The 27,695-nt window shown below is 44.1% G+C and overlaps 1 protein-coding gene across 3 annotated transcripts in view; it reads left to right on the top strand.

Moving 5' to 3' along the window:
* Nucleotides 1–6,836: 6,836 nt before the first annotated feature.
* KIAA2012 overlaps nucleotides 6,837–27,695 on the top strand; it is a 244,930-nt gene continuing 224,071 nt past the window's right edge. For all 3 annotated transcript variants that reach the window (XR_014214370.1, XM_082242346.1, XM_082242345.1), the window contains exons 1-7: nucleotides 6,837–7,794; nucleotides 10,256–10,522; nucleotides 18,089–18,248; nucleotides 19,409–19,567; nucleotides 23,855–24,051; nucleotides 26,912–27,095; nucleotides 27,418–27,548. Coding sequence is in view for 2 of the 3 variants with exons in the window: in XM_082242346.1 (XP_082098472.1) it covers nucleotides 7,690–7,794; nucleotides 10,256–10,522; nucleotides 18,089–18,248; nucleotides 19,409–19,567; nucleotides 23,855–24,051; nucleotides 26,912–27,095; nucleotides 27,418–27,548 (1,203 nt within the window). In the remaining variant the exon portion in view is untranslated. The remainder of the gene's footprint in view (nucleotides 7,795–10,255; nucleotides 10,523–18,088; nucleotides 18,249–19,408; nucleotides 19,568–23,854; nucleotides 24,052–26,911; nucleotides 27,096–27,417; nucleotides 27,549–27,695) is intronic.

Below are 27,695 nucleotides of genomic sequence, written 5' to 3'. Positions count from 1 at the left end.
AGATAAATTCCTTAATAAACATGGATTACAAAAAATCTCTCCTCAAAGTAAGGTGGATCTAAACCAGAGAATAACAGAACAAGAGATAGAGGGTGCCATTCAGGACATGCAATTGGGCAAATCTCCAGGGCCAGATGGACTGACTTCCAGATATTACAAATCGTTAAAGGAATGGTTGATACAACCGTTAAAGGATGTCTGTAATGAGATCTTAGAGGGAAAAAAGGCACCTGAATCGTGGAAAGAAGCATATATTTCACTCATACCAAAGACAGAGACTGAAAAGACTCAATTGAAGAACTACCGCCCAATCTCGTTACTCAATGTGGATTACAAAATTTTTGCAGACATTTTAGCAAAAAGATTCAAAAGAGTATTGATGGAAAAGATTCATAGAGACCAAGCAGGCTTTCTCCCAAAGAGACACCTCTCAGACAATGTTAGGAATATAATAGACATTTTGGAAAAGTTAGAGGTGAACATAAATACTAAAGCAGTTTTGATATTTGTGGATGCGGAGAAAGCCTTTGACAACATTTCTTGGAGTTTTATGAAAAAGAACCTTCATGGGATGGGGGTAGGACAAGGTTTTGAGAATGGTATGGGTGCAATATATTCCGAACAAAAAGCTAAGTTGATTGTAAACAATGTAATAACTGAGGAACTTAAGATAGAAAAAGGAACACGACAGGGGTGCCCAATTTCCCCATTGCTTTTTATTTCGGTCCTGGAGGTGTTGCTGAACATGATTAGAGAGGACCAGCAAGTTAAAGGTGTACAGGTCGGAGCAAAACATTACAAGTTAAGGGCTTTCGCAGATGACTTAGTTCTGACTTTACAAGAGCCATACACTAGCACGAAAAAGGTGTTGGAGATAATTCAACAATTTGGCCAGGTAGCTGGATTTAAATTGAATAAACAAAAAACTAAAGTCTTAGGGAAAAACCTGACAGATATGGAGAAGAATAAGTTTCAAGAAGAGACGGGTTTGATGGTGGTTAAGAAGGTGAAATACCTAGGGGTTAATTTAACATCTAAAAATTTGAATTTATATAAGGACAATTATGAAAAATGTTGGTTAGAAATTAAAAAAGACTTAGAAATATGGTCAAATTTGAGATTATCAATGTTAGGCCGAATTGCAGTAATTAAGATGAATGTATTGCCTAGAATGTTATTTTTGTTTCAAACTTTGCAGATTATTGACAAGATGGACTGTTTCAAGAGGTGGCAGAAAGATATTGCGAAATTTGTCTGGCAGGGCAAAAAGCCCAGAATAAAATATAAAATATTAACAGATGCAAGAGAAAGAGGGGGATTTGCCCTGCCGGACTTAAAATTGTACTATGAGGCAGCAGCATTCTGCTGGCTGAAAGAGTGGATGCTCCTCGAGAATACAGATATCTTGGACTTAGAAGGTTTCAATAACGCATTCGGTTGGCATGCATATTTATGGTATGACAAAATCAAAGTGCATAGTGCCTTTAAAAATCACATTGTAAGGAAAGCGTTGTTCAATGTTTGGATGAGATATAAAGACCTGTTGGAAAACAAAACCCCTAGATGGTTGTCACCCTTAGAGGCGAAGGCCCATAAGAAAGTTAATATGGAGGTCGGATGGCCAAAGTATTGTGAGATTTTAGAACAGGATGGAGAGAAACTGAAATTAAAGAGCCATGAAAAACTAAAACCCAAAGTACAAGATTGGCTCCACTATTATCAAATAACGGAGGTTTTTAAACAAGACAGGAAAATTGGCTTCCAGGTGGAAAAATCAAAACTCGAGACAGAACTGCTAGAACCCAATACTAAGAATTTGTCAAGAATGTATAACTTGCTGTTGAAATGGAACACACAAGATGAAATAGTTAAATCAGCTATGATTAAGTGGGCACAGGACATTGGTCATAATATTATGTCTGCTGACTGGGAAAGGTTGTGGAACACCGGAATTAAATTTACGGCATGTAGTGCCTTAAAGGAAAATGTGATGAAAATGGTATACAGGTGGTACATGACCCCAGTTAAGCTAGCAAAAATTTACCATTTGCCTGACAATAAATGCTGGAAATGTAAGGAAACTGAAGGTACTTTTTATCATCTTTGGTGGACATGCCCGAAGATTAAGGTCTTCTGGGAGATGATATATAATGAAATGAAAAAGGTATTTAAATATACCTTTCTTAAGAAACCAGAGGCCTTTCTCTTGGGCATTGTCGGCCAATTGGTGCAAAAAAAGGATAGAACTTTCTTTATGTACGCAACAACAGCAGCAAGAATACTGATCGCAAAGTATTGGAAGACACAAGATCTACCCACCGTGGAAGAATGGCAGATGAAAGTGATTGACTATATGACATTGGCGGAAATGACGAGCAGAATTCGAGACCAGGGAAAGGAGACTGCGGAAGAAGATTGGAAGAAATTCAAGATTTATCTTAAGGACTACTATAAACTTGATGAAGTTTAGAATGTCGAGATTCTATAGAGAGAAAGGGTTGCAGTAATATAAGATTAGAATAAGAAAGGACTATGACGAATTAGAGTTGGAAAAAACATTTATAAGTTGCTATAAAATTTGGACATGAGGATGCAGAAAGGGGAGGTATGGGGAAGTCCGAGGAAAGAAGTTTATGAAATGACATTATGAAATTATACTTGTTTGTTTGTTTGTTTTCTTTTTTGTGTTTGTCTGTTATAAAAACTTTTGTAAAACTAATAAAAAATATTATAAAAAATAAAATAAAATCTCAGCAGCCCTGCCTGATACCTGCTTAACCTGGCAAGTGGGAATGAAAGAGAAGATGTCCTATGCCCACAACTTATTTATTTATTTTGCACGAAAACACCACACTGCCATAACTGGCGCTAATTGGCTTCCACACTGACAGCCTCAGAAGAAGTCCTTTGACGCGAGCAAAGCGACTCTCTTTCCTCCCTCCCTCCCTGCCCCCCGCAACTTGATAAATGCGGTTCAGACATTTCGGCTGGTAGTGCTGCGCTGCGCATGCATTTTGCTAAAACTAATTTGTGTACCGAGTCGGAGCCATCATCTCCAAGGATATCAACTCAGCAACTTTCACCAGAGCTAATATTCACTTGAAAGAATAGAACTGTTGAAAGAGAAGCAATTTACACAGCGGTGTCTTCAGGTGCCAAGTGTGAGAGTTCAGAGGTGGAATGTGGCGGTGCATCTGCAATATTTATTTTGGGGCTGCGTGGACTTTATGACCTTTGCTATTTATATAAGTAGCGCACGGTGACAGACATGCCCAAGGTAATTTTGCAGTTGCTGCCAAAGCGAACACCCTAACTGCCGAATATGCTCTCAGTTGAAATGCAATTTTTTAAAAAAATGCATTATGTGAAGTTCTTTTAGCAAAAAGTCAGGAAAGGATTAATAATGATCATGGCCACTGGTCCCATCACCTCCTGGCAAATAGAAGAAATGGAGGCAGTGAGAGATTTTACTTTCTTGGGCTCCATGATCACTGCAGATGGTGACAGCAGCCACGAAATTAAAAGACGCCTGCTTCTTGGGAGAAAAGCAATGACAAACCTAGACAGCATCTTAAAAAGCAAGACATCACCTTGCCAACAAAGGTCCGTATAGTTAAAGCTATGGTTTTCCCAGTAGTGATGTATGGAAGTGAGAGCTGGACCATAAAGAAGGCTGATCGCCAAAGAATTGATGCTTTTGAATTATGGTGTTGGAGGAGACTCTTGAGAGTCCCATGGACTGCAAGAAGATCAAACCTTTCCATTCTGAAGGAAATCAGCCCTGAGTGCTCACTGGAAGGACAGATCCTGAAGCTGAGGCTCCAATACTTTGGCCACCTCATGAGAAGGGAAGACTCCCTGGAAAAGACCCTGATGTTGGGAAAGATGGAGGGCACAAGGAGAAGGGGACGCCAGAGGACGAGATGGTTGGACAGTGTTCTCGAAGCTACCAGCATGAGTTTGACCAAACTGCGGCAGGCAGTGGAAGACAGGCGGGCCTGGCGTGCTCTGGTCCATGGAGTCAAGAAGAGTCGGACATGACTAAACAACAAGACCATATTATTCTGATCTGGGACCACTTTGTGACTCTCCAGCCTTTGCCTACAAGTGTATATAAGCTCCATATCCTTACCCCGCCCCATTTTGAATGCATCAAACTTGGGAGTTCTAATCCCTTCCTAATGCCTGGCTTTGAAAAGCTTCTTTCGGTCTGTTTGGGAAACCAGACCGCCTGTTTGAACGCTTATTTGTTTTGTACATTTCCTATTGCTGTTTGTGTTTTGAAAAGCACTCCGAGGACATGTTGCGTGAAAGGCACTCTACCAAAATCTAGCTGAAAGTAGCCTGCTGTATAACTTTGTACATGTCAGCAGGGGGGCACTTTCAGAAGATTGATGCTGAAGAGCACTTGACAGACTTTACTGGTTTCTGCAGCGAATACACCCATATAGTATAAGCAGAACACTCCTCGCCTCCCAACCTCAAGCGAGATGGTGCTCGCTCCCCCTGCCTGTTCGAATTGAATTCTCAGGACAGCTTAGCGCTGGAAGAAAACCCAGGAGGAAAGGATCTAATCCTGCCCTAAAATGAGGATTTTCAACACAGTTTCTTCTGGGGGGAAAGAAAAAGAATATTAGAGACATACAAACGGTATAAACAGAAAACAACATTTTTTTATTTTACTTTTTGCTATGTGTGCAGTTTATTTTAGTTATATTCTGAGGTCACACTGATTTCCAAATCCTTAGTCACAGTCTCAGCTGTTACAGTGGTACCTTGGGTTAAGTACTTAATTCGTTCCGGAGGTCTGTACTTAACCTGAAACTGTTCTTAACCTGAAGCACCACTTTAGCTAATGGGGCCTCCTGCTGCCGCCGCGCTGCGGAGCACAATTTCTGATCTCATCCTGAAGCAAAGTTCTTAACCTAAAGCAATATTTCTGGGTTAACGGAGTCTGTAGCCTGAAGCATATGTAACCTGAAGCATATGTAACCCGAGGTATCACTGTAGTATCCTTTGCATGATGTGAAACCCAGCAGCTTGGTCCTGTGATCCAGCTCCACTCCCCCCCCCCCAGCTACTGATTTCCCCCTGCAGTTGCTCCCAACCTGTTTTTGGTCCACAAATGAAAGTTAGTTTGCTTGAAGTTAGTCTGTTGGTATAAGGTAAAAAGGTAAAAGCCCCCTGGATGGTTAAATCCAGTCAAAGGTGACTATTGGGTTGCGGCACTCATCTCGTTTCAGGCCGAGGGAACTGGCCTTTGTCTGCAGACAGCTTTCCAGGCCATGTGGCCAGAGTGACTAAACCGCTTCTGGTGCAATACCTTCCTGCCAGAGTGGTACCTATTTATCTACTTGCACTGGTGTGCTTTTGAACTGCTAGGTTGGCAGGAGCTGGAACCAAGCAACAGGAGCTCACCCCGTCGCGGGGATTCGAACCGCCGACCTTCCGATCAGCAAGCCCAAGAGGCTCTGTGGTTTAAACCACAGCGCCACACGCTCCCTGTTGGTTTCCTGTTGGTATACATATGTCTCGAAAGACAATGTGCCTCCAGAAGTGAAGTCAAATTGCTCCATTAGAAGCACCGGAGAGACCTCCCTGGGGCACAAGCCTGGGCAGTGTGTATGGAGGTCATGGACTGCCCAGACAACCAGATTCTTGGCTTCACTGATGTGGTTCAAAGGAAAGCAGAGCAATATGTTTGGCCCCAGCTTGCCTGCGGGAGTTGACGGAAGGAGGCGTACAGGCTGTTCTCCACTCCGGATTGGTGTGGAGTTTACTGCTTAGCATTTTCTTCTCCTGAAGATATCCCTCAAGGAAGCGAGGTTTAGGATCAGAGTTTTCCATCTAGATGCGTTCCCTTCCCAGGTTGACAAGCCCATCTGCCCCTCATTTCCCTCTATAGCTCACGCAGAAACCTCCTTCTTGACCATAGGACCCATTTTTGGCCACATCTGCCAGAGCCTTGTCTTCACATGCAGGGGAAGACCCTAACTCACTGATGGGTTGAGACCCATCAATTTCAATTTCCATTTATTATTTATACCCCGTCCATCTGGCTGGGCTTCCCCAGACACTCTGGGTGGCATCAAACATTAAAATCTTAATCCTAAACAGGGCTGTCTTCAGATGTCTTCTAAAAGTCTGGTAGTTGTTGTTCTCTTTGACATCTGGTGGGAGGGCGTTCCACAGGGAGGGCGCCACTACCGAGAAGGCCCTCTGCCTGGTTCCCTGTAACTTGGCTTCCCCCAGTGAGGGAGCCGCCAGAAGGCCCTTGGTGCTGGACCTCAGTGTCCGGGTAGAATGATGGGGGTGGAGACGCTCCATCATCTACCCTCACCTGGTTTAGCCAGCCAGTTGAAGCTGTACCTGGGGTGTGGCTGCTCTCGCATGTGCACAGCTTCTAGGAGCCACAGGTGAGAGCTGAGTGCAGGATGGACAAACTATCCCAGAAGGAGCATGAAGTGCGTTCCCACCACCACCAGAGGTACTACCAGTGACAAATGCTGGTCAAGGAGTATTACAAAGGCTCCAACAATCAAGGTGGAATGGAGGAGCATTTAATATCAGGACAACGAACAGGAATATCAAGAGATTTCAGTTCAGATGAATCACAAACAAACCTGAAGCAAAGCATTTTGCACAACTTTAAAAAATGCACTAGGAAGCAGTGGAGTAGCGTGGGGGGTGCGGGGGGGCCGGCCGCACCGGGCGCAACATCTGGGGGTTAGGGTTAGGGGGCGCAAATCCACGGGTTAGGGGGCGCAAATTACTTGCCTTGCCCCGGGTGCTGACAACCCACGCTACGCCACTGCTAGGAAGTGGACTAGAAGTACAGTGGTACCTCGGGTTACATACGCTTCAGGTTACAGACTCCGCTAATCCAGAAATAGTGCTTCAGGTTAAGAACTTTGCTTCAGGATGAGAACAAAAATCGGGCTCCAGTGGCACGGCAGCAGCAGGAGGCCCCATTAGCTAAAGTGGTGCTTCTGGTCAAGAACAGTTTCAGGTTAAGAACGGAGCTCTGGAACGAATTAAGTACTTAACCTGAGGTACCACTGTAGTGACAGATCTTCAGATGCAGAATGAACCCCTTCTCCAAATGATTATCAGCTACAGATCATGCAGTATACTGCTCCATTTTCTTCTTAATAGGGAAAAACACTGTAATTTTAAAATTGAGGGGGGAGGCAGGGAGACAATGAAAGAAGTTCTGTGAAGGATAATGTTACTCTCACGGTTGGGGGACATTTGCAGGGAAACCCACCCTTGAAATCCGAGTCTGATCCTTTCAAAATCTGCTCTCTGGCTTTCTTTCTCTCCCTTCCCTCTTGCTGCTTTCAACAACTTAATTTCCTTTTGCTGCCATAGCAACGCAGAAACAACCTCAGAGCGCAATCGGGATCATGGTGGCGTTTCACAAATCCTCGGACCAACCAGAACGGAAGAAACGGCCACAGGACAGGCAGTCGAAAAAGTCACACCCAGAAAAGTGAAAACAACAAGAGGGCTCAGCTTCAAGTGGGATTTTCTGTGGATGTTATCCATACCTGGACGCAGATCAAGTTTACGGAATAATGCATGCCATTAAAATGAGCCAAGCCTAAACAGTGTTGCCTAGCGTTCTGCTTAGATGAGGATCTCCTAAAATGGATAGGAGCAAAGGAAGAGGTTGCTGAAGTCGTACACATGCGCACTCGTTCTAAAATGTCGCACCTGTCTATATTAAGTCGTGGCACTGGGCAGGTGGTCCGAAAAAAGGAGGAGAAGCTGGAGGTGTATTTCAATCCAGAGGTGAGTCCTTGTCTCCAGGTTGCAATGTAGACACTTAGCTACTAATGCTGAAGTCGCGGCGCAATTATTTTCTGTCCTCCTCAACCAGTGTTAAAATAGATGTTTTGCCTATGAATCCTCTCCCACATGTACACAATTTGTTGCAGCTAAGATAAAAAGGTAAAGGTCCAGTCGGGACCGACTCTGGGGTTGCGGTGCTCATCTCGCTTTACTGGCCGAGGGAGCCGGCGTACAGCTTCCGGGTCATGTGGCCAGCAGGACTAAGCCGCTTCTGGCGAACCAGAGCAGCGCATGGAAACACCATTTATCTTCCCGCTGGAGCGGTACCTATTTATCTACTTGCATTTTGACGTGTTTTAGAACTGCTAGGTTGGCAGGAGCAGGAACCGAGCAACGGGAGCTCACCCCATTGCGGGGATTCGAACCGCCGTCCTTCTGATCAGCAAGTCCTAGGCTCTGCGTTTTAACCCCCAGCACCACCCGCGTCCATATATATATACATATAGATGCAAATGTAAAGATAATTGTTGTTTTTGTTTAGTCGTTTAGTCATGTCCGACTCTTCGTGACCCCATGGACCAGAGCACACCAGGCACTCCTGTCTTCCACTGCCTCCTGCAGTTTGGTCAAACTCATGCTGGTAGCTTCAAGAACACTATCCAACCATCTTGTCCTCTATCATCCCCTTCTCCCTGTGCCCTCCATCTTTCCTAACATCAGGGTCTTTTCCAGGGAGTCTTCTCTTCTCACGAGGTGGCCAAAGTATTGGAGCCTCAGCTTCAGCATCTGTCCTTCCAGTGAGCGTAAAAATAATTACTCTACTTCAAATAGAAATGCAATACATCTCGCCGCTGTGGCCGCTTAGCTTGCTGTCTGGGTGCTAACTGTCGGTGGGCAACTTCAAGCCCCTTTTTTATCTTTAAATTGGACTTGGACCAGGCAGCTCTTCAGAGAGAGACTGCCCTCTTTGTTAAGGTCGCAAGCCTACTTTAGTGGCAACTCATCACATGGTTCCGCCCCAAGACTTTCTCTACAGTCCATGTCGGTTGACGTTGGAGGATTACAGTAGTTCCCTGTTGAGGCTGAAATACAGTATAACCCGTGTTTCTGAGGCCTTGATCTCATGACCGCTTCATCATGTGGAAGCCACAGGAAAGACCTCGCCTTTGCTGACTTTCAGCTGCTCCCAGAGGATGCTGAGACCATCACGTGAATCCACTTCCAATGATAAATTCAGTGTGTGTGTGTGTGTTTGACAGAGCTAGAAGTCAGAACCTTCCCAATTCCTTCATGTAGTTAATTGGTTGTAAGGCTAGCTGCCAGTCACATGTGGCATTCATGCGAGCACCTGGATAGATTTATGGTATGAATGTTTTCTTTTCAGACTCCTCAAATACACTGCACCTTATTCAGATACTTTGCATGATGAATATCTCAGTCTAAAAATATTGAGAAACATAACAGAGATCAATTCTCTTTAACCATGCAGGGTTTTTCTATTATTATTATTATTATCAGGCAGCAGCTGCCGACATTGTGACACAGGGTCCTGTAATAAGATTACTGGAGAAACCTTTTTTCTAGGGGGGAAGCTGTAAGAATACAAAGACCGGGGAAACCATTTTGTGTTGTGGAATCATTTCGCAGAGCTGATGTGGAATACCTTTTCTTTTTGCACTCAAGTCTCTGTGAGCAAAATTTGATGGATTCGGTTGTGACAAATGTTGCAGGTCCATGCTGCCCTATAAAGCCCCCATAACGTAATAAGGAGGGTTGTGAAAGTATTTTACAGTATTTTATGGTGTTTCGTAATGGGGGGAAAGGTTGCTGCTGTTCCCTCCTCATCTCACATACAGTCATACCTTGGATCCTGAACACCCCGGAACTCGGACGTTTTGGCTCCCGCAAACCCGGAAGTGATTGTTCCAGTTTGCGAACGTTCTTTCGGAACCCGAACATCCGACAGGGCTTCCGCGGCTTCTGATTGGCTGCAATCAGTGTTATGTACTGAAGTTCTCACCCTGCGCCAGCAGGGGGATACTGCAGATAGTTTTCACTCAGGTCCACATATGCAAATAAGGGATTGAAAGTGACGTTCAGTGATTGGATAGTTACAGGAATTTGCTACAGTTACGTTGTACTGGAGCTCTATATAAGCAGGCTGGCTGAACCCTTCAGTTCAGTTCTGTTCTGGCCTGTGAATAAACAAGAGCTGTTTGAAGAATTGCTGTGTCGTCTGATACGTTCACCCACAACTTAACAGTGAATCAGAAGCCGCGATTTGGCTTTCGAACGTTTTAGAAGTCAAACGGACTTCCGGAATGGACTCCGTTCGACTTCCAAGGTATGACTGTATTTAGAGAACACGCTTTATGCTTTGTAAAAGCGCTTAGAGGCCTGTTTTGCCATTAAGCGATATATAAATTAATAATGTGTGGTTGTTGGTTTTTTTATATGTTAGGATTATTTGAACTGGCAGTGCCTTGAAACCGATTTTCACGACTATCATGACCTGGAGGGAGACTGTGGACTGTGTCTTCCTAAAACCTACAGCACGAGAACAGGCGCGTTACTTCTCTATTCAGAAGATCTAGCCAAACCATCAAGGAAGCTGAAAGGAATAAGGAAGACGCGGCGAAGACTTAGAAACAAAAGCCAGAAAATACACATAGAGCTTCACACCCTTCAAGATCTGGTGCGAGCCATCTTGGCATATGGATGCAAAAAGGTAAGAGAGCAAGCACAGCCCAATTGTATTCAAGAATTAGTAGGTTATTTCTAATTATACATTTTGAAAATGAGGGGGGGGATGCACACCTAATAGATCACATATGTGGGCATTTCAATATCATCTATGTCCATATATCATATATATATATATATTGTTGTTGTTTAGTCGTTTAGTCGTGTCTGACTCTTTGTGACCCCATGGACCAGAGCACGCCAGGCACTCCTGTCTTCCACTGCCTCCCGCAGTTTGGTCAAACTCATGCTGGTAGCTTCGAGAACACTGTCCAACCAAGCTGATATTAGACGTTTCTGGCCTATGGATAGATTAAACTAGCCATAATCAATGCTTTTTTTCTTTTTTAAAAAAGTTTAGGGGTACTCTCATTTTCCTACTCATATTGAAATACTGCCCCTCCATGAGGCCAAACATAGATTCACAAAATGTTTAGGGGTATGCGTACCCCTGAGTACCCCCAGGGGAAAAAAAAACCACTGACCATTATGGTCTACATCCAACAGAATTCTCTGTTTCACATAGCTGGGAAGGGAATCCTTTACTAAATACTGTCTGACCCGATAAGGACTCCATGCCTGAAGAACAAAGACAAAAGACACCCCTGGAATCACTGCCTGTGGTACGAGCCATATCAGTGTATCCAAGCACGACATCCATCAAAGATTAAAGGAGAGAAAGGGTACTGCTGTGACCAAACACATGGAACCGTGTGCCGACTGCCACGAACAATTAGAATCCAACAGGGATGTTCGCAGGCTTTTGCAAATCACGCTACTGTCGGAGATGGCAGGAAAGGAAGGTGGAGTTAACCCAGTGCCGGATTTACGTATAAGCTAAACAAGCTATACCTTAGGGCCCCACTCTCTTGGGGGCCCCACAAAAATTTAAAGGAAAAAACAACTGGATGTACATTTCCAAAATATAAGATAAAAAACCAAATAAAATAAAACCTACATACAGCAACAGTGTTTTGTGTTGTGTAGGCTCCAATTTGTTACGTACAAATGGCTTTAGCTACCTATTAGGTTCATAAATTACCATATAGCATATATTCAACACAAAAAACAGTGACAATTTGTTGTTGACAAAGGACAGCTGGACATAGAAAGGGCCTCATTACCTTCAGTAGCTTAAAGTAAAGGTAAAGGGACCCCTGACCATTAGGTCCAGTCGTGACTGACTCTGGGGTTGCGGCACTCATCTTGCTTTACTGGCCATGGGAGAAGAAGAAGAATTTGCATTTGATATCGCGCCTTTCACTCCCCTTCAGGAGTCTCAAAGCGACTAACATTCTCCTTTCCCTTCCTCCCCCACAACAAACACTCTGTGAGGTGAGTGGGGCTGAGAGACTTCACAGAAGTGTGACTGGCCCAAGGTCACCCAGCAGCTGCATGTGGAGGAGCGGAGACACGAACCCGGTTCCCCAGATTACAAGACTACCGCTCTTAACCACTACACCACACTGGCGTACAGCTTCCGGGTCAAGTGGCCAGCATGACTAAGCCACTTCTGGCGAACCAGAGCATCACACGGAAATGCCGTTTACCTTCCCGCCGGAGCGGTACCTATTTACTTGCACTTTGACGTGCTTTTGAACTGCTAGGTTGGCAGGAGCAGGGACCAAGCAATGGGAGCTCACCCCGTCGCGGGGATTTGAACTGCCAACCTTCTGATCAGCAAGTCCTAGGCTCTGTGGTTTAAGCCACAGCGTCGCTTCAGTAGCTTAGGGCCTCATCAAATCTAAATCCACCTTGAGTTAACCCATTGCTCCATCTGATCAGGCATATGGACGTGTGTTTTTTATTGGGAGAGTAGCAGAGTTCTAAAAAGTCTTTTTGGAAAGTCCGCCCTTCCTTCAAACCACAATTCATCCTGCCCCCATTTAACTGTTTCTGGTATAATCTCCACTGCTTTTTGGGATATCTTTGGGAGAAGGAAAAGCTAAGGCGTAAACCCTACACAAATCCAGTGTGGAATTTCTTGGGTGGCGCCTTGTACGCCTCCTACTGGCAACTCCTGCAGCCAAGCTGGTGCCAAACGTATTGCACTGCTTTCCTTTGGACCACATTGGTAAGGCCAGGAGCGGGGTCTTGTCATCTGGGCAGCCCAGGACCTCCATAAACGCTGCCCAGACCTGTGCCCCAGGGAGCACAAGTGAGGAGAACATTGTTGTGCTCAAGTCCTCCTCTTTGTGGAGTTCCCAGTAGACATCTGGTTGGCCATTGGGTGGGTCTTTGGTCTGTTTCCTCATGTTCTTTTCTTCTGCTTTTAATCACCATTGCTGGGAGAAATCTATATACAGGCGTATCTCGGAAGTTGAACAGAATCCGTTCCGGAAGTCCGTTTGACTTCCAAAGTGCGGCTTTTGATTGGCATTCCCCGTCTGACATTCAGCTCATAGCTGCCAACTGTCCCTTATTTGGCGGGAAAGTCCCTTATCCCAGCGCCGTGTCCCACTGCTGTCCCTTATTGATGATGTCCCTTAAATTTCCCAGGTTTCAAAGCAAGCAGCTCCTCTCCCTCCCTCCCTGCCAGCCAGGGAGGAGGGAGGCTCCAACTGGGTTGCTTGGCTATGTTCCTCACCCATTAAGGAGTCTAAGAACGATTGGGGGGTGGAGCTTGCATGCCTTGTGCCAATCAAATCGGCCGCGTTGCCTGGGGACTCGCCTTTGCTCAGTGCTTCTCAGCAGAGAGGTGATGGTGGTTTTCCTTGCTGCATCCCCTTTGCCGGGTTGCTGCACTGTGGGAACCACGGCTTGAGGTTTCATTTGGCTGCTGGCTGGGCTTTCTGCCTTTGGCTCGGAGGGGTTCAGAAGTTGAACATCCCTGTGCTCTGAAAATCCCTAATTTTGGCTGCTAATTCTTTATTTTTGAGGCTGCTGGTCCCTTATTTTCCAATCTGTAAGTTGACAGCTATGGTTCAGCTTCCGAAAGAATGTTCAAAAACCGGAACACTCACTTCCGGTTTTTGATCATTCGGGAGCCGAAAAGATCGACTCCCAAGGTGTTCCGAATCCAAGGTATGACTGTCTAGTGAAACTAGAAATGTCTACCCAAATCCCCTTGAGCAGAAGTGTGTAAATTGGAACCTGGGAACAGGGTGAATATATGGAGTAACTAGCTGCAGTACCAAAGAAAATGGACAAGTCTCAGCATGCCTGCGATTACTCAAAGCACTTCAATAGTTTTCATAACAAGGCACCAGCACATGCTAATATAATGCAACACAATGGCATTCGACTCAGTTAGAAACCAAGACCAATTTAAGCTTTATCAATTCCCCTAAATTTCAAGTTTTGCTTTGGCTGGAAAGTGGGAGGACAGCTACAAAACGGTAAAGAGGACAAACAAAAGTTCTTTGCCATTAATGAGGCATATGAATTGCTGTTTTCAGATAACACCGTTCACCTTTCCAGCTGCGTTTTAAAGCTATTTATTTCTCCTCCTCTCCCGTTTGTATTCCACCATATCCTTACCTTCAGAAGGCTGACATATTTCAGAAGACTGAAGTGTTTTTAATCAAACGGAGCAGAAATACAAAAATAGAGCAAGTTTAATACCAGCGGCTGTTCTCTCAAACAACATGTGCTGCTTTGAGCTCCTTGAGACATGGAATGTGGCAAATAAATCAATAAAATAAATGTTTGCTCCAGCAGTTGCTTTTTAATGCAATTATTTTCAAACTTTTAAGATATTTAACTGTATCACGTTGCAAGCAGATGTTTATGCACCAAGAGAAGGCAGTCATTTCTTCTTCTTTAGGGATTTTCCTTGTTTATTCTCATTTTAAAATTTATTTCATACATACATATACCACTTAATGACTAACACACAATATGCAGCGCTCACCCCCATTAACGTGAATACTTCACACCCAGTTTCTGCCTCCTATCTACTCCTGGTTCCCCTATTATAGAACATAAACCATGCCATGTGATCCCTGAGCCAAGGATATAAGTAACCGTGCAACCTTCAGAAGACATCTGAAGGCAGTCCTGTATAGTTTTGTTATGTTTTATATGTGTTGGAAGCTGCCCAGAGTGGCTGGGACGACCCAGTATAAATAGAAATTATTATTAGTATTAGTATTGTTGAATAGTATGTCCCTATTTTAATCAACTATCCCTCACCAACTATCCCTCATCTGGAGTACTGTGTCCAGTTCTGGGCACCACAATTCAAGAAGGACACTGACAAACTGGAACGTGTCCAGAGGAGGGCAACCAAAATGGTCAAAGGCCTGGAAACGATGCCTTATGAGGAACCGCTAAGGGAGCTGGGCATGTTTAGCCTGGAGAAGAGGAGGTTCAGGGGTGATATGATAGCCATGTTCAAATATATAAAAGGATGTCACATAGAGGAGGGAGAAAGGTTGTTTTCTGCTGCTCCAGAGAAGCGGACACGGAGCAATGGATCCAAACTACAAGAAAGAAGATTCCACCTAAACATTAGGAAGAACTTCCTGACAGTAAGAGCTGTTTGACAGTGGAATTTGCTGCCAAGGAGTGTGGTGGAGTCTCCTACTTTGGAGGTCTTTAAGCAGAGGCTTGACAACCATATGTCAGGAGTGCTCTGATGGTGTTTCCTGCTTGGCAGGGGGTTGGATTCGATGGCCCTTGTGGTCTCTTCCAACTCTATGATTCTATGATTCTATGATTCTATGATTCTACCCCATTCTTTTCTTACACCTCTCACACATCTGCCAGTACACACAACGCTCCTTCTGTTCCTCCTTCCGCTTCGCTGAAGGGGCACTGCACAGCTCTCCCTCTCTGTGCAGCGCCCCTTCAGCAACGTGCCTGCCGTGGCTTCTGCCTTAGCCTCTTCCGGGCAGGGGGAGCCTTCATGCGGCTATCCCAGAAGCCAGAACAGCCAGAGCCTATCCTAGAAGCCAGATCCCTCTTGCTGTTCTGGCTCCTGGGATTCAGAATATATTTTTTTTCTTGTTTTCCTCCTCCAAAAACTAGGTGCGTCTTATGGTCTGGTGCGTCTTATAGAGCGAAAAATACAGTAGTCGATGGGAGAGAACAACACACTAGTGTGGGTGGGAAACATTGATGTGCAGTTCAGTCGAAAGCGCTCCTGTGCACAAGGAAAAATAGGGTCTGTGTGACCCACATGCACTTTTACAGCCTTACTGTTTTCAATCTTAGTTTGAAACTCAGCCTGGAATGGCAATATTTAAAAAAAAAAATGAAGCAAAATGATTCACGCAATTCTTTGATCCAGCATCTGGTTTAAGTTAAAATTCAGTTTTATTTAATATAAACTTGTTTACTGCCCAAAATTGTAAATGTTAGTCATCAACTTCCAAACAGAAAATAAGAAGTCTTAGAAGTCCATTGTAAAAATTTGTTGTCTCATCTTTACTCATGAGTGAGTCGGAGCGAAGATAGATGTAACATCTATTTTTCAAAAAAAAAAATTCTTGCTTTTCCAAATTTATAACGAAAAACAAATAACAATACAAATATAAAACATACATAATATAAAACATACATAATAAGAAAAACAGAAAAGGAAAACACAATACTAAAAAGAAAAAACATAAAAACAGTTATTACTTTCAGTGACTGATTTAACTTTCATTGTTAACTTACTTCCTCGAATCCCCCCATCTGAATTTCATTGTATCTCCTTGTAGCAGTTCTCCAAAATCTTAATTCTAATAAAATTAAATCCATATAATTACTATCTTCTTCTCTTTTATTAATTCTAATCCCTATTGTTTTACAACCCGTTGTTATTGTAATCCTCCGCCTATTTGTTACTTCCAAGTAACTTCCATTATCTTATATTACAATATTTAGCCGAATATTCTTTAAATTTCTTCCAATCTTCTTTAGTCTCCTCTTCCTTCTGATTGCGGATTCTTCCAGTCAGGTCGGCCAGCTTCAGAAAGTCCAACATCTTCATCTGCCATTCTTCTATTGTTGATATTTCTTGGGATTTCCAGTTTTTTGCTATTATCAGTCTTGCCACTGTAGTGGCATACAAAAACAATCTAACATCCCATAGATGTAACATTTAAAAAGTATTCATAGAAGTCCTTCATCACAGTGGAATGGTTCTCAAACCTTAGCTTCCCAGCTTCTGTCCCAGCTTCTGCCAACCTAGCAATTTGAAAGCATACCAGCACGAGTAGATAAATAGGTACCACTGTGGCTGGAAGGTAAACGGCGTTTCCGTGCACTTTTGCTTCCATCACGGTGTTCCATTGTGCCAGAAGCGGTTTAGCCCTGCTGGCCACATGACCCAGAAAGCTGTCTGTGGACAAACGCCGGCTCCCTTGGCCTGAAAAGCGAGATGAGCACCGCATCCCATAGTCACCTTTGACTGGACTTAACCGTCCAGGGGTCCTTTTACCTTTTTTACCTTTACCTACTCTTTAAAAAAACGTAAAGTAGCATATAAATGTTCATATGCATGTATGTTCAATTCATTCACTGTCCTATTTTTAAAAAAATGCAAGCACTTTAATAACAGTTGGAAAACTTCTCATGGGCTTTGGGAGCATAGCTGTCAACCATCCCTTATTTGGCGGGAAACTCCCTTATCCCAGCGCCGTGTCTCGCTGCTGTCCCTTATAAATTTCCCGGGTTTCAAAGGAAGCAGCTCCTCTCCCTCCCTCCCTGCCAGCCAGGGAGGAGGGAGGCTCCAACTGGGTTTCTTGGCTGCGTTGCTCACCCAATAAGGAGTCTAAGAATGACTGGGGGGTGGAGCTTGCATGCCTTGTGCCAATCAAATTGGCCATGTTGCCTGGGGACTCGCCTTTGCTCAGTGCTTCCCAGCAGAGAGGTGATGGTGGTTTTCCTTGCTGCATCCCCTTTGCTGCGCTGTGGGAACCACCGCTTGAGGCTTCGTTTGGCTGCTGGCTGGGCTTTGTGCCTTTGGCTCGGAGGGGCTCAGAAGTTGAACATACCTGTGCTGGGGAAATCCCTTATTTTGGCTGCTGATCCCTTATTTTCAAGGCTGCTGGTCCCTTATTTTCAAATCTGTAAGTTGACAGCTATGTTTGGCAGACAAGTGTGTTGCTGATTTTAGTGTGCCAGCCAATAGGCACCCTGCAAAGGTGGCTGTTTCCCATTCAGACTTATGTATTTATTTATTTATTTATTTTATTTATTTCATATATATATATTTATTTCATACACACACACACACACACACACACACACACACACACACACACACACCCACCGCCCTATACCCGGAGGTCTCAGTACGCTGAAAACATTCAGAACTGGGGGTGGGGGTGGACAGAAAATATATATACTACGTTTGCGCTGAATAATGTAAGATTGCTTTCTAATACGCCATGATTCTTTACCGTCATCGTGCAAAAGAATCTGGGGATTTTTCTAAATAATTTGGGGGTCTCGCTTATCTTGTCTGCATTGCTTCCCCCTTCAGCTCTCCTAGCTAGAGATGCCTTCAAAGATATTGGGGGGGGGGAGTAATTTATTAACAGCAGTCAATTGCCAATGTTACCCAGCTGCAATTTTTAAGCTTTTCAACATCTTGTCATCTATATTATGGTTATGCAAGGATAAGAACAGAGTCACTTGGCAGCCATACCTTCACTTCCTAACTGAACCAGACATCCGGACTGACAGACAGATGAGACCAGGTTATTCACCCAAGAGGTACCTCCTCAAACTCTCTCAGACCTGGCACCCGAACATTTTACGAAAGCTTCAGTGTGCAGGTCAGTATGACTCGAAAACAAATAAGAGAGGTATTCTTGTATGCAACTGCAGTGGCTCGTATACTTGTGGCCAAGGGATGGAAAGATCATGAGGCTCCCAAAATAACAGATTAGCAAATCAAATTGCAGGAATTGGTGGAGATGGCTCAATTGACTAGCTAACCCAGAGGAAACTCAAAGCAAAAATTTGCAGGAAAATGGGCTGGTTATAGAAGATATGTTCAAAAATACAATAATAGTTTTGACTCTGTGCTAGCATGCGAGTGATAAAGGAACTAAAAGGAGGTGGACAACAATTAAGGATTTATTATGTTTTCAGAATGTATTGGAAAATTTATATAGAAAGGTTTATTGTTTTGTGTACATTCGATTGTAAGATCAAATATATGCAAAGGGACTTGACAGGAAGTCAAAGTTGAAGAAAAGATTTTGTAAGATAAAAGGGGACAAATATTTACTTTCATTACTATCATTTTGTGTGTGGGTGTGTGGGTCTGCACATATGTGTGTTTTTGTATGGAAAGTTTGGGAGGAAATAAGACGGTAAATAACAAATAACAAACTAAATATTGATGTATGTAATTTTTACTTCTTATTTAGTGGTAGTATGGTTGTATTGTTATTGGTAACATAAAACCATTCAATAAAAATTATTTAGAAAAAAGAAACAAGAAAACAAGCCAACAGGAGGACATTATTTCTCAAGCTACAGGATACCAGTGGATTATGGGTAACGCCATGTGTAAAGGTAAAGGTAAAGGTAAAGGGACCCCTGACTGTTAGGTTGAGTCGTGGACAACTCTGGGGTCAGGGATCCCTTTACCTTTACTTACAGTGGTAATAGAGCTCTGGTCTTCAACTGGTCACGGCCTGCTCCAAGATTGGCTGCAGCAGGAGCGCCACCGCCGTGCAATTATAAGGGGAAAGATTAAGAAACATGTCCCCAATTGCATGTTTGTGTTAAAAGTGGCGTTTGAGGCTGAAGATACATGTGTTTTACACAAAAATAGGGCCCATGGATGAGTCCTCAGGAAGGGCTGGGGAAGATTGCTGTCTGAGACCATGGCAAATGGACCAATGAGTTGCCTCAGAATAAGGAATCTACCTTTGTTCCCGTCTTTTCCCAAGTGATATATGAATGCTATGTATACATTTTGCAGGCTATATCAGGGACCCCCTGTTGCTAGAGGAAGACACACCAGATCACAGAAAGAATCAGGATCTGTCAGCTGTTCCGCCGAAATATAATCTTCTGCATATTTTCTGTTCGCCATACCAATACTTACAGGCTGAATTCGAAGAACAACAGGATAAGCCAGGTACAGTAGCAAATGAATGAATATCTATCATCTATCTATCTATCATCTTATCAACTATCTATCTATCATCTCACAACTAGTATTTTCTTATTCCCCTCTCCTTATATCAATTACAGCAGGCACCCCCAAATTCGGCCCTCCAGATATTTTGGGACTACAACTCCCAAGATCCCTAGCGAACAGGACCAGTGGTCAGGGATGATGGGAATTGTAGTCCCGAAACATCTGGGGGGCTGAGTTTGGGGATGCCTGAGTTACAGTAGAGGAAAGAAAGAAAATTAAATTAATGTGGCATGCAGAAGAAGAAGAAGAGTTTGGATTTGATATCCCGCCTTTCACTCCCCTTCAGGAGTCTCAAAGCGGCTCACATTCTCCTTTCCCTTCCTCTCCCACAACAAACACTCTGTGAGGTGAGTGGGGCTGAGAGACTTCAAAGAAGTGTGACTGGCCCAAGGTCACCCAGCAGCTGCATGTGGAGGAGCGGAGACACGAACCCGGTTCCCCAGATTACAAGACTACCGCTCTTAACCACTACACCACACTGGCTCTCCACACTGCAGATATTTATGGTTTGATTGTAATGTCTGCACAGTGAATATTTATATTTATGTTTATGTTTATGTTTATGTTTATATGTGCCACCATAGAAGAAAAGAGGGAGGAGAGACCATTGTCATAAATCATGAAATAAAGAAGGCTGTGATCTTACATAGACTGGACTTGGGAGCAAACCCTGTTGAACCCAATGGTGCTTTTTTCTGAGCGGACGTCTGTGAGGTTGTGCTGCCCATGTCTTCTTCTGCCCCCCTCACACTGAATTTTGTAGCATTGGAAAGGGCAAACATGCTCTGAGAGAGACAGGTTGTCTCTGTGGCCATTTTAGGCGGCAGCGTTTGGTTGTTGCGGAGGACAGGCAGGTGTTTGCAGGTGATGGGCAGACCAGGAGACGGTCTGCTGCGCGGATTCTCCCGTTCCACAGTTTTTTTTTATAATTCTTTTTATTATGTTTCTTTCATCATACACATACAAAGAAAAACAAATACAATTAAGGGGGGGAGACAAAAATATAGCTACTCATTTCACACAATAGTTGAGTGAGTTAACAAAAAAGGCACTAAAAAAGAAGAAAAAAGAAAAGTGAAAAAGAAAAAGAAAAAGAAAAGTACAAAAAAAAGACATATAACAGTTAACATACATCCACTTCCTTCCCTCCTGATTTCGGGTTTCTACTTTTAATAATCTCATTTTTACTGCTGGTATTGGTTTTTAGTTTAAACATCGAAAGTTTTATATCAGACCTGCTATAGTTGGTAGGTTACTAAAATTACCTTCAATATAGACCATGAACTTATTCCAATCTTCATTTAACTTTGTATTTTTTTGGTTTCTGATTCTTTGCGTCATTCTTGCCAATTCAATAAAATCATATAATTTCAGTTGCCAGTCCTTCACCGTTGGTAGGTTTGTACTTTTCCAATTTTGAGCAATTAACATTCTGGCCACTGCTGTTGAATATTGAAATAAGGTTTTATCTTTTTCCCGTATTTCTTTTCCAACAATCCCTAGTAAAAAGGCCTCTGGTTTTTTGGGGAATGTGTATCTGAATATTTTTTTTAACTCATTGTATATCTGATTCCAAAATTTTTTCGTTTCCTCACATGTCCACCACATATGTATAAAGTTACCTTCTTTTGTTTTACATTTCCAGCAGGCCTTGTTTCCAGGCTTATACATCCTACTTAATTTTTCTGGTGTTAAATACCATCTGTATATCATCTTTTCTAAGTTTTCTCTAATTGCAGCGCTTGCCGTGAATTTTATTCCCTCATTCCATAATTTTGACCATTTCTCATATTCTATGTTATGCCCCAGATCTATCGCCCACTTGACCATAACTTCTTTGATTTCTTCATCTTTTGTATCCCATTCCAATAAGATGCCGTTCCACAGTTTTTGCACCTCTCGCTCCTCTTCATTTCAGCGACGCCAGCTCGGGAAAACTTCCCAGTAGATTTTACCTAGTATTCCGCTGCTAACCGAGGGAAACCATTAAGATTTTCTGCCTCAGGGATCATGATGTCCTGTTTTCACATTTTTAAAATTCTCTCCGGGAACACTCTCTCATCATGCTGAGTGTGTGTATGTGTGAATGTTATTAATGCAGAGGAGAAAGTGGAAAATTAAAACCAAATGCACATTTCTACTGCCCTGGGGCAAATTATCTGGATGGAATCTTAAGGCTCACCCATGCAGTGGACCCTCTGGTTATGAATTTAATTTGTTTCGGGGGTCCGTGCACATCCTGAAAAATCAGTAACCAGAGGTGCCACTTCTGCGCATGTGTGCAGCGTGATAGAGGGCTTCTGCGCAAGCGGCGAAACCCAGAATACACTTCCGGGTTTGCCGCTTTCGCAACCCGAAGATTATGTATCCAGAGTGGTACATAACCCGAGGGTCCACTGTACCTCCACTTGTCCTGTGTCTGGAAAACACAGTTCCGAACAGTTTTCCGTTTGCCCCACCATTTTCCCGCTCTTTAGCGCTAAATTGGAGCAAACGTCCATCTGAGGAGCACCTGGCGGATGTTTGTTCTGATTCAGTAGTAAAGAGTGGGAAACCACCACCCCCCCAAAAAAAAACCAAAAATGTAAACATAACTGAACTATACACAGAGTCGAGAGTGGATTTCATGCTCTTTATTCAGCTCATAGTGGTGAGGAGGAATGGAAGTTCCCCCAGAATATCTGCCTTATATACATTATTTACACAATGGGCCCCGCGTGATTGGCTAATTCCAGGATTCTCCTGTAGGCCAATCAGGTTGCGGATTCCCTTCTACCTGGAGCTGGATTGGGTGGCTCCTGTGGATCAATCAGACTGCTGCATTCTGAATCCTATTGTTCTAGGACCAATCAGACTGCTGCATTCTGGATCCTGTTGTTCTAGGACCAATCAGACTGCTGCATTCGGGATCCTATTGTTCTAGGACCAGTCAGGCTGCTGCATTCTGGATCCCATTCAACTCAGTACATAACAATAACTGTTGAAAACTGCCTAAGGCATACCTACCTAGGAGTAAGCCCCATGGAACCCAACAATAGTTATGCCTGAGCAATGGCAGAGCGTTCCTTGCTAGTGCCCGGGGTGTGCATGCGCCAGGGCACGCACAGCAGACCTGGGGGCGGGGTTTGCTGCTGGAGCAAGCCCCGCCCACTAGAGCTGAGCAGGGCTGCGCTGCCTGGCTGTGCAGTGGGGAGCCCAGTCAGCCGACGTGGCTGACACCGCCCTGCTTTGAGGGGTGTGCTCACTGCACCCTGCGAGCCTAGCGCTACTTTGTGAGACTCGCAAAAATGGTGCAGGGCGCATGCCTGTTGCGTCCTTCTCAAGCAGCGGCCCTCATTCATTGCTGAAATACGAGATGCCCCCATCTGCATTGGCATTCCGCTGGCTTTTGAAGATGCAACTTTTTACATAGACATTCCCTTGATCTCCTGACCCAAGTCTCCTGTTTTAAGTGCTGTTTTAATTGCTGTGTTGTTTTAATGCAGAGGTGGGGAAACTCTTGGTTCTCCCAATGTTGCTGAACTTCAACTCCCATCTTCCTTTGCTAGAAGGTTCTTGTGGGGGTTGTAGTATAGTAACATCAGGAAGGTCAAAGTTTTTTCCTGTTTTAATAAAGGTAAAGGTAAAGGGACCCATGGCCATTAGGGCCAGTCGTGGCCGACTCTGGGGTTGCGGTGCTCATCTCGCTTTACTGGCCAAGGGAGCCGGCGTACAGTTTCCGGGTCATGTGGCCAGCATGACTAAGCCACTTCTGGCAAACCAGAGCAGTGCACGGAAACGCCGTTTACCTTCCTGCTGGAGTGGTACCTATTTATCTAATTGCACTTTGACATGCTTTCGAACTGCTAGGTTGGCAGGAGCTGGGACCGAACAACGGGAGCTCACCCCGTCACGGGGATTTGAACCGCTGACCTTCTGATCGGCAAGTCCTAGGCTCTGTGGTTTAACCCACAGCGCCCCCTGCGCACCCCGTTTTAATAGTACCGTCTTATTGCACCTTTTAATCATGACAATTGACATTTTAATGTTTGATGGATTTGTTTCATTGCGCGTTTTAATTATGGTGTCTTTTTCTGTATTTTAACAACGTTGTGCAGGTTCTTTTATGTTTTGTAAACTGGTTAGAAGCCTTCTGGGCATTATAAATTAAGATGAAAACAAAACAACAGCAATACAACTGCTTTGTATTGTGCCATGATACTCACACGCTCACCTTTCTGACAGGACTTGCTTCCTCATCTCAGAAACAATATGAGGAAAAAGCCAAGCTGGGGGAAAGCTATGAAGAAGGAAAACATGCCAGAATAAGAGCTCGTATTCCTTTAAGGATTTCAGTAAGAAAACTGAGTTTTCACCTTCCACGGCAGCGGGCAAAGGAGTCAACCTGGAGCCAGCACACAGCATATAGCAGGATTCCAGAGGTATTAATAACTAGACCAAAGTTTTTGGCTGGGTGTTGGAGATGCTCATATGGGGAACCTGTGGCCCATCAGCCCCAGTCAGCATGACCAATGGCTAGGGCCTCCCTCCACTGTTAGGTAAAGGTAAAGGGACCCCTGACCATTAGGTCCAGTCATGGCCGACTCTGGGGTTGCGGTGCTCATCTCGCTTTATTGGCTGAGGGAGCCGGCGTACAGCTTCCGGGTCATGTGGCCAGCATGACTAAGCCGCTTCTGGTGAACCAGAGCAGCGCACGGAAACGCCGTTTACCTTCCCGCCGGAGCGGTACCTATTTATCTACTTGCACTTTGACGTGCTTTCAAACTGCTAGGTGGGCAGGAGCTGGGACTGAGCAACGGGAGCTCACCCCGTTGCGGGGATTCGAACCACCGACCTTCTGATCGGCAAGTCCTAGGCTCTGTGGTTTAACCCACAGTGCCACCCGCGTCCCCACTCCACTGTTAGGCCATAGGTATTGTTGCAGAGGGTGCACATGTTGAAATTCCTCCTTCTTCTTGGCCTATAAACAGGGCTTTTTTCCATCAAGAACTCCCCGGAACTCTGTTCCGGTGCTTCTCAGTTGGACGCCATTGCCATTGTAAGAGAACAGGGGGGGGGGCGTTCTGTCGGGATCTCCGCTCGGCCAAGCTGATAAAGCTCATTTTCTTACCCCGAGTCTTTGGAATCGCCTCCCGACGTGTTTAATGACCTGAGCCTTTGATGAGGCCTCAGGCACATTCTTCAGCAGAGTTTCCAGCACAGGAAAGAGACGAGAGGTTTGGCTACATGCTATGCTTCATTTCTAAGCTACGCGGAGAGCAAAGTAAAATGCATCCTCTCTCTGTGAGAGCAGAGAGCAACTGAACAAAGGAACAAAGGAAATAGGAAACCACTAACGTCACATCCCGTCTCCTCTCCCGTGAGACTTCCAATAGTATGGAATCCCTGGAATGTAAACAGAGTCCTGTGACTCCAAGCAGCTGCTCAGTGGCAAAACAGAAACTAACATCCTCCCCCTTTCTGTGAACACCACTGGGCAGCGTGTCAGTACAATCTCAGTACAAACCCAATTTGTACAGTGTTGATCCCTTGGAACAACCTTGGACAATAAATCAGCAGGAATTTCATTACCTGGCATGTAGGACACCATTATGAGTCCTTTCTGAACACATTCCCTTGAATGTTGCAGCTTTGTGCTTTGCTTACAACCTTCAGACGTCAGCAAAGCCAAACATGCTTTGTTGTCCTGATAAACCTGATAAAACAGAAACTAACAACTCTCCTCCACATGATGCCACTTTGTTCTCTTATGAGCCCTAACTTCACATAGGGATGGAAACACACATGGAGCCCTATGTCATAGCTGTCAACGTTTCCCCTTTTTTAAGGGAAATTCTCTTATTCCGAATAGGATTCCTTGCAAGAAAAGGGAAAAGTTGACAGCTATGCCCTGTGTGCGTGTGCCAGCAACACACATGTAGGAAAGCCTTGTGACTATTGTAGAATGATGCCGTAACACTTTCCTGACTTAGGCAGCCTTTGTTTATCTTCCCTTGGCCTAACTAAGGGCTTATCCACCTTTTGCCCGATCTTTCCAGGCAGAGGTCTGCAACGCTCCATATCCGAACACTGTTGTTTTTCTGCCCCAGAGCTTCCCCTGTGAAAACCTGATCTTTGGTGCTCAATCGGAGCAAACACCTTTGTGGGTTTTCCACCAGTTGCCGTCTGCTACGGTTCAGCTTCAAAGAGTGGGCTTTGGAAGGGGCAAGGTGAATATAAAACGGAAGAACAGTATAAAGAGGTGTGGGAGATAGCTGTTAATGATAAATTAACATGTGCTGTTGAGGTAAGACGGTGAATATGCAGGAGAAATTATTTGGGGGAGATATGGAAGGTATTTGTAGAATGTGTACTGTTCAAACAGAAAGGGGTCAAACCATCGCAAAGAGGCGTTTAAATTTTGGAAGGTTGGGTAGTTACAATGCAATGGTCTCGGGGGTGGGGTGCGCTTTTCTAAAAATATATTTTAAAAGAGAGGGTTTTGCGGGGAAAGCTCTGGAGCAAAACAAAGGGCGCTCGGACACACAGCTTTAAATCGCGGGCTGTGCCTGGAAAGAGCAGGGCAAAAGTTAAATGTGGAAAAGCTCTAAGCTGAGATCCTTTATAAATCAACTCCAGTATTCCGTACTATCCCTTTAGTCTTTGAATTTTGCACCACCTGCCTCCCTCTGCTGGCTTAAAACTGAAGTGTTGGTGAGTAGAGCAGTTTTTTGTTTTTGTTTTTTAAAGAAAACCTCTGGTTTAATCTCAGAGTCTATGAGCCCTGCATTAAAAATGTCTGATGTTTTATTATGGTTTTATATTTGTTGGAAGCCACACAGAGTGGCTGGGGCAACCCAGTCTGATGGGTGGGGTACAAATAATAAACACTATTATTATTAGTAGTAGTATTAGTATTATTGGCTGCTTAGTGGCCCAAGGTAAGTGGACTCCCACACCCACACCACGTAAATATATACTTAGTTAAATTACTGTTTGCTGCTCGTTAATGGCGTCCAAAATCTGAAGCATGAAGTGGACCAGAGAGCCATTGCCAGACATTGTTGTTGACAATGCTGAGCTAGTAGTTTGACTTGGTATAAGGCTTGCACTTTGACGTGCTTTTGAACTGCTAGGTTGGCAGGAGCAGGGACCAAGCAACTGGAGCTCACCCCGTCGCGGGGATTCAAACCGCCAACCTTCTGATCTGCAAGTCCTAAGCTCTGTGGTTTAACCCACAGTGCCACCCTCTATGTTCCCATAAATGCTGCTTTTCAAGTGTACATTTGTGTCATCTCCTAGGACAAATTGGTGGAAGTTCACCGAGAAGGGGGGGTCCAAGACCACAGTGAAGAAGTGGCAAACCAACCCAGAGATCATCAAGCAACGGGGAAAACCAACATTGATACTTCCGAGCTTTGGTGTGAGAAATCCCACGTGACTTTCTATGGAGGTTTCTTCCCTGGAAAAAAGATCACATACAGCGGTAAGAAAGTTAAGGCTGCTGTGAGCCATTCAAAATATTCTGAGAATTGCTAAGGACAGCAATTGTTTCTGCCTGTTAAAAACAGAGGCAAATAAGTTGTTGATTGGCAACAGTCTCAAAACGCAGGATTAAATGCAGGACAAAGGTAGAAAATTCCATCAGTATGTTTCCACCTGCTGAATTTCGCATGTTGGTCTGCATATTGTTTCAGAAAAATGGTGATTAAGTTGATTTGCATTAGAATGTGAATGGAACCAAATTTCTCCCCATCTCTGATCAGGATGACTGTATTTGATCTCTCATTTCCTCTTGGTTTCCACAGTTAACCAAAAGTATCTGAAGGGCAAACATGAGAGAGATAAAGGAACCCCTGTGACTACAGACTTGTTCTATCCTATTCAACCAGGAACAAGGCCAGAGCAAAGTGAAGTCATGGAAGAACATAAGAAGAAGGTCTGTTTTTGTTTTACTCCCAAAAGTTTAGTAGGTCCAGGTCTGGCCCAGGCCTGGATTGAAGACCACTCTGAAATCCCATGCGATTTGCTTTGTGTCCCATGGTGGAAGAAAGATGGGATATTAATAAATATTAATATTAATAAT

The sequence above is a fragment of the Podarcis vaucheri genome (assembly GCF_965113315.1).
Source record: "Podarcis vaucheri genome assembly, contig: SUPER_1_unloc_1, whole genome shotgun sequence".
Lineage (NCBI taxonomy): Eukaryota > Metazoa > Chordata > Lepidosauria > Squamata > Lacertidae > Podarcis > Podarcis vaucheri.
Note: the sequence above shows the minus strand (reverse complement) of the source record. Positions and strands in the feature narration are given on the sequence as shown.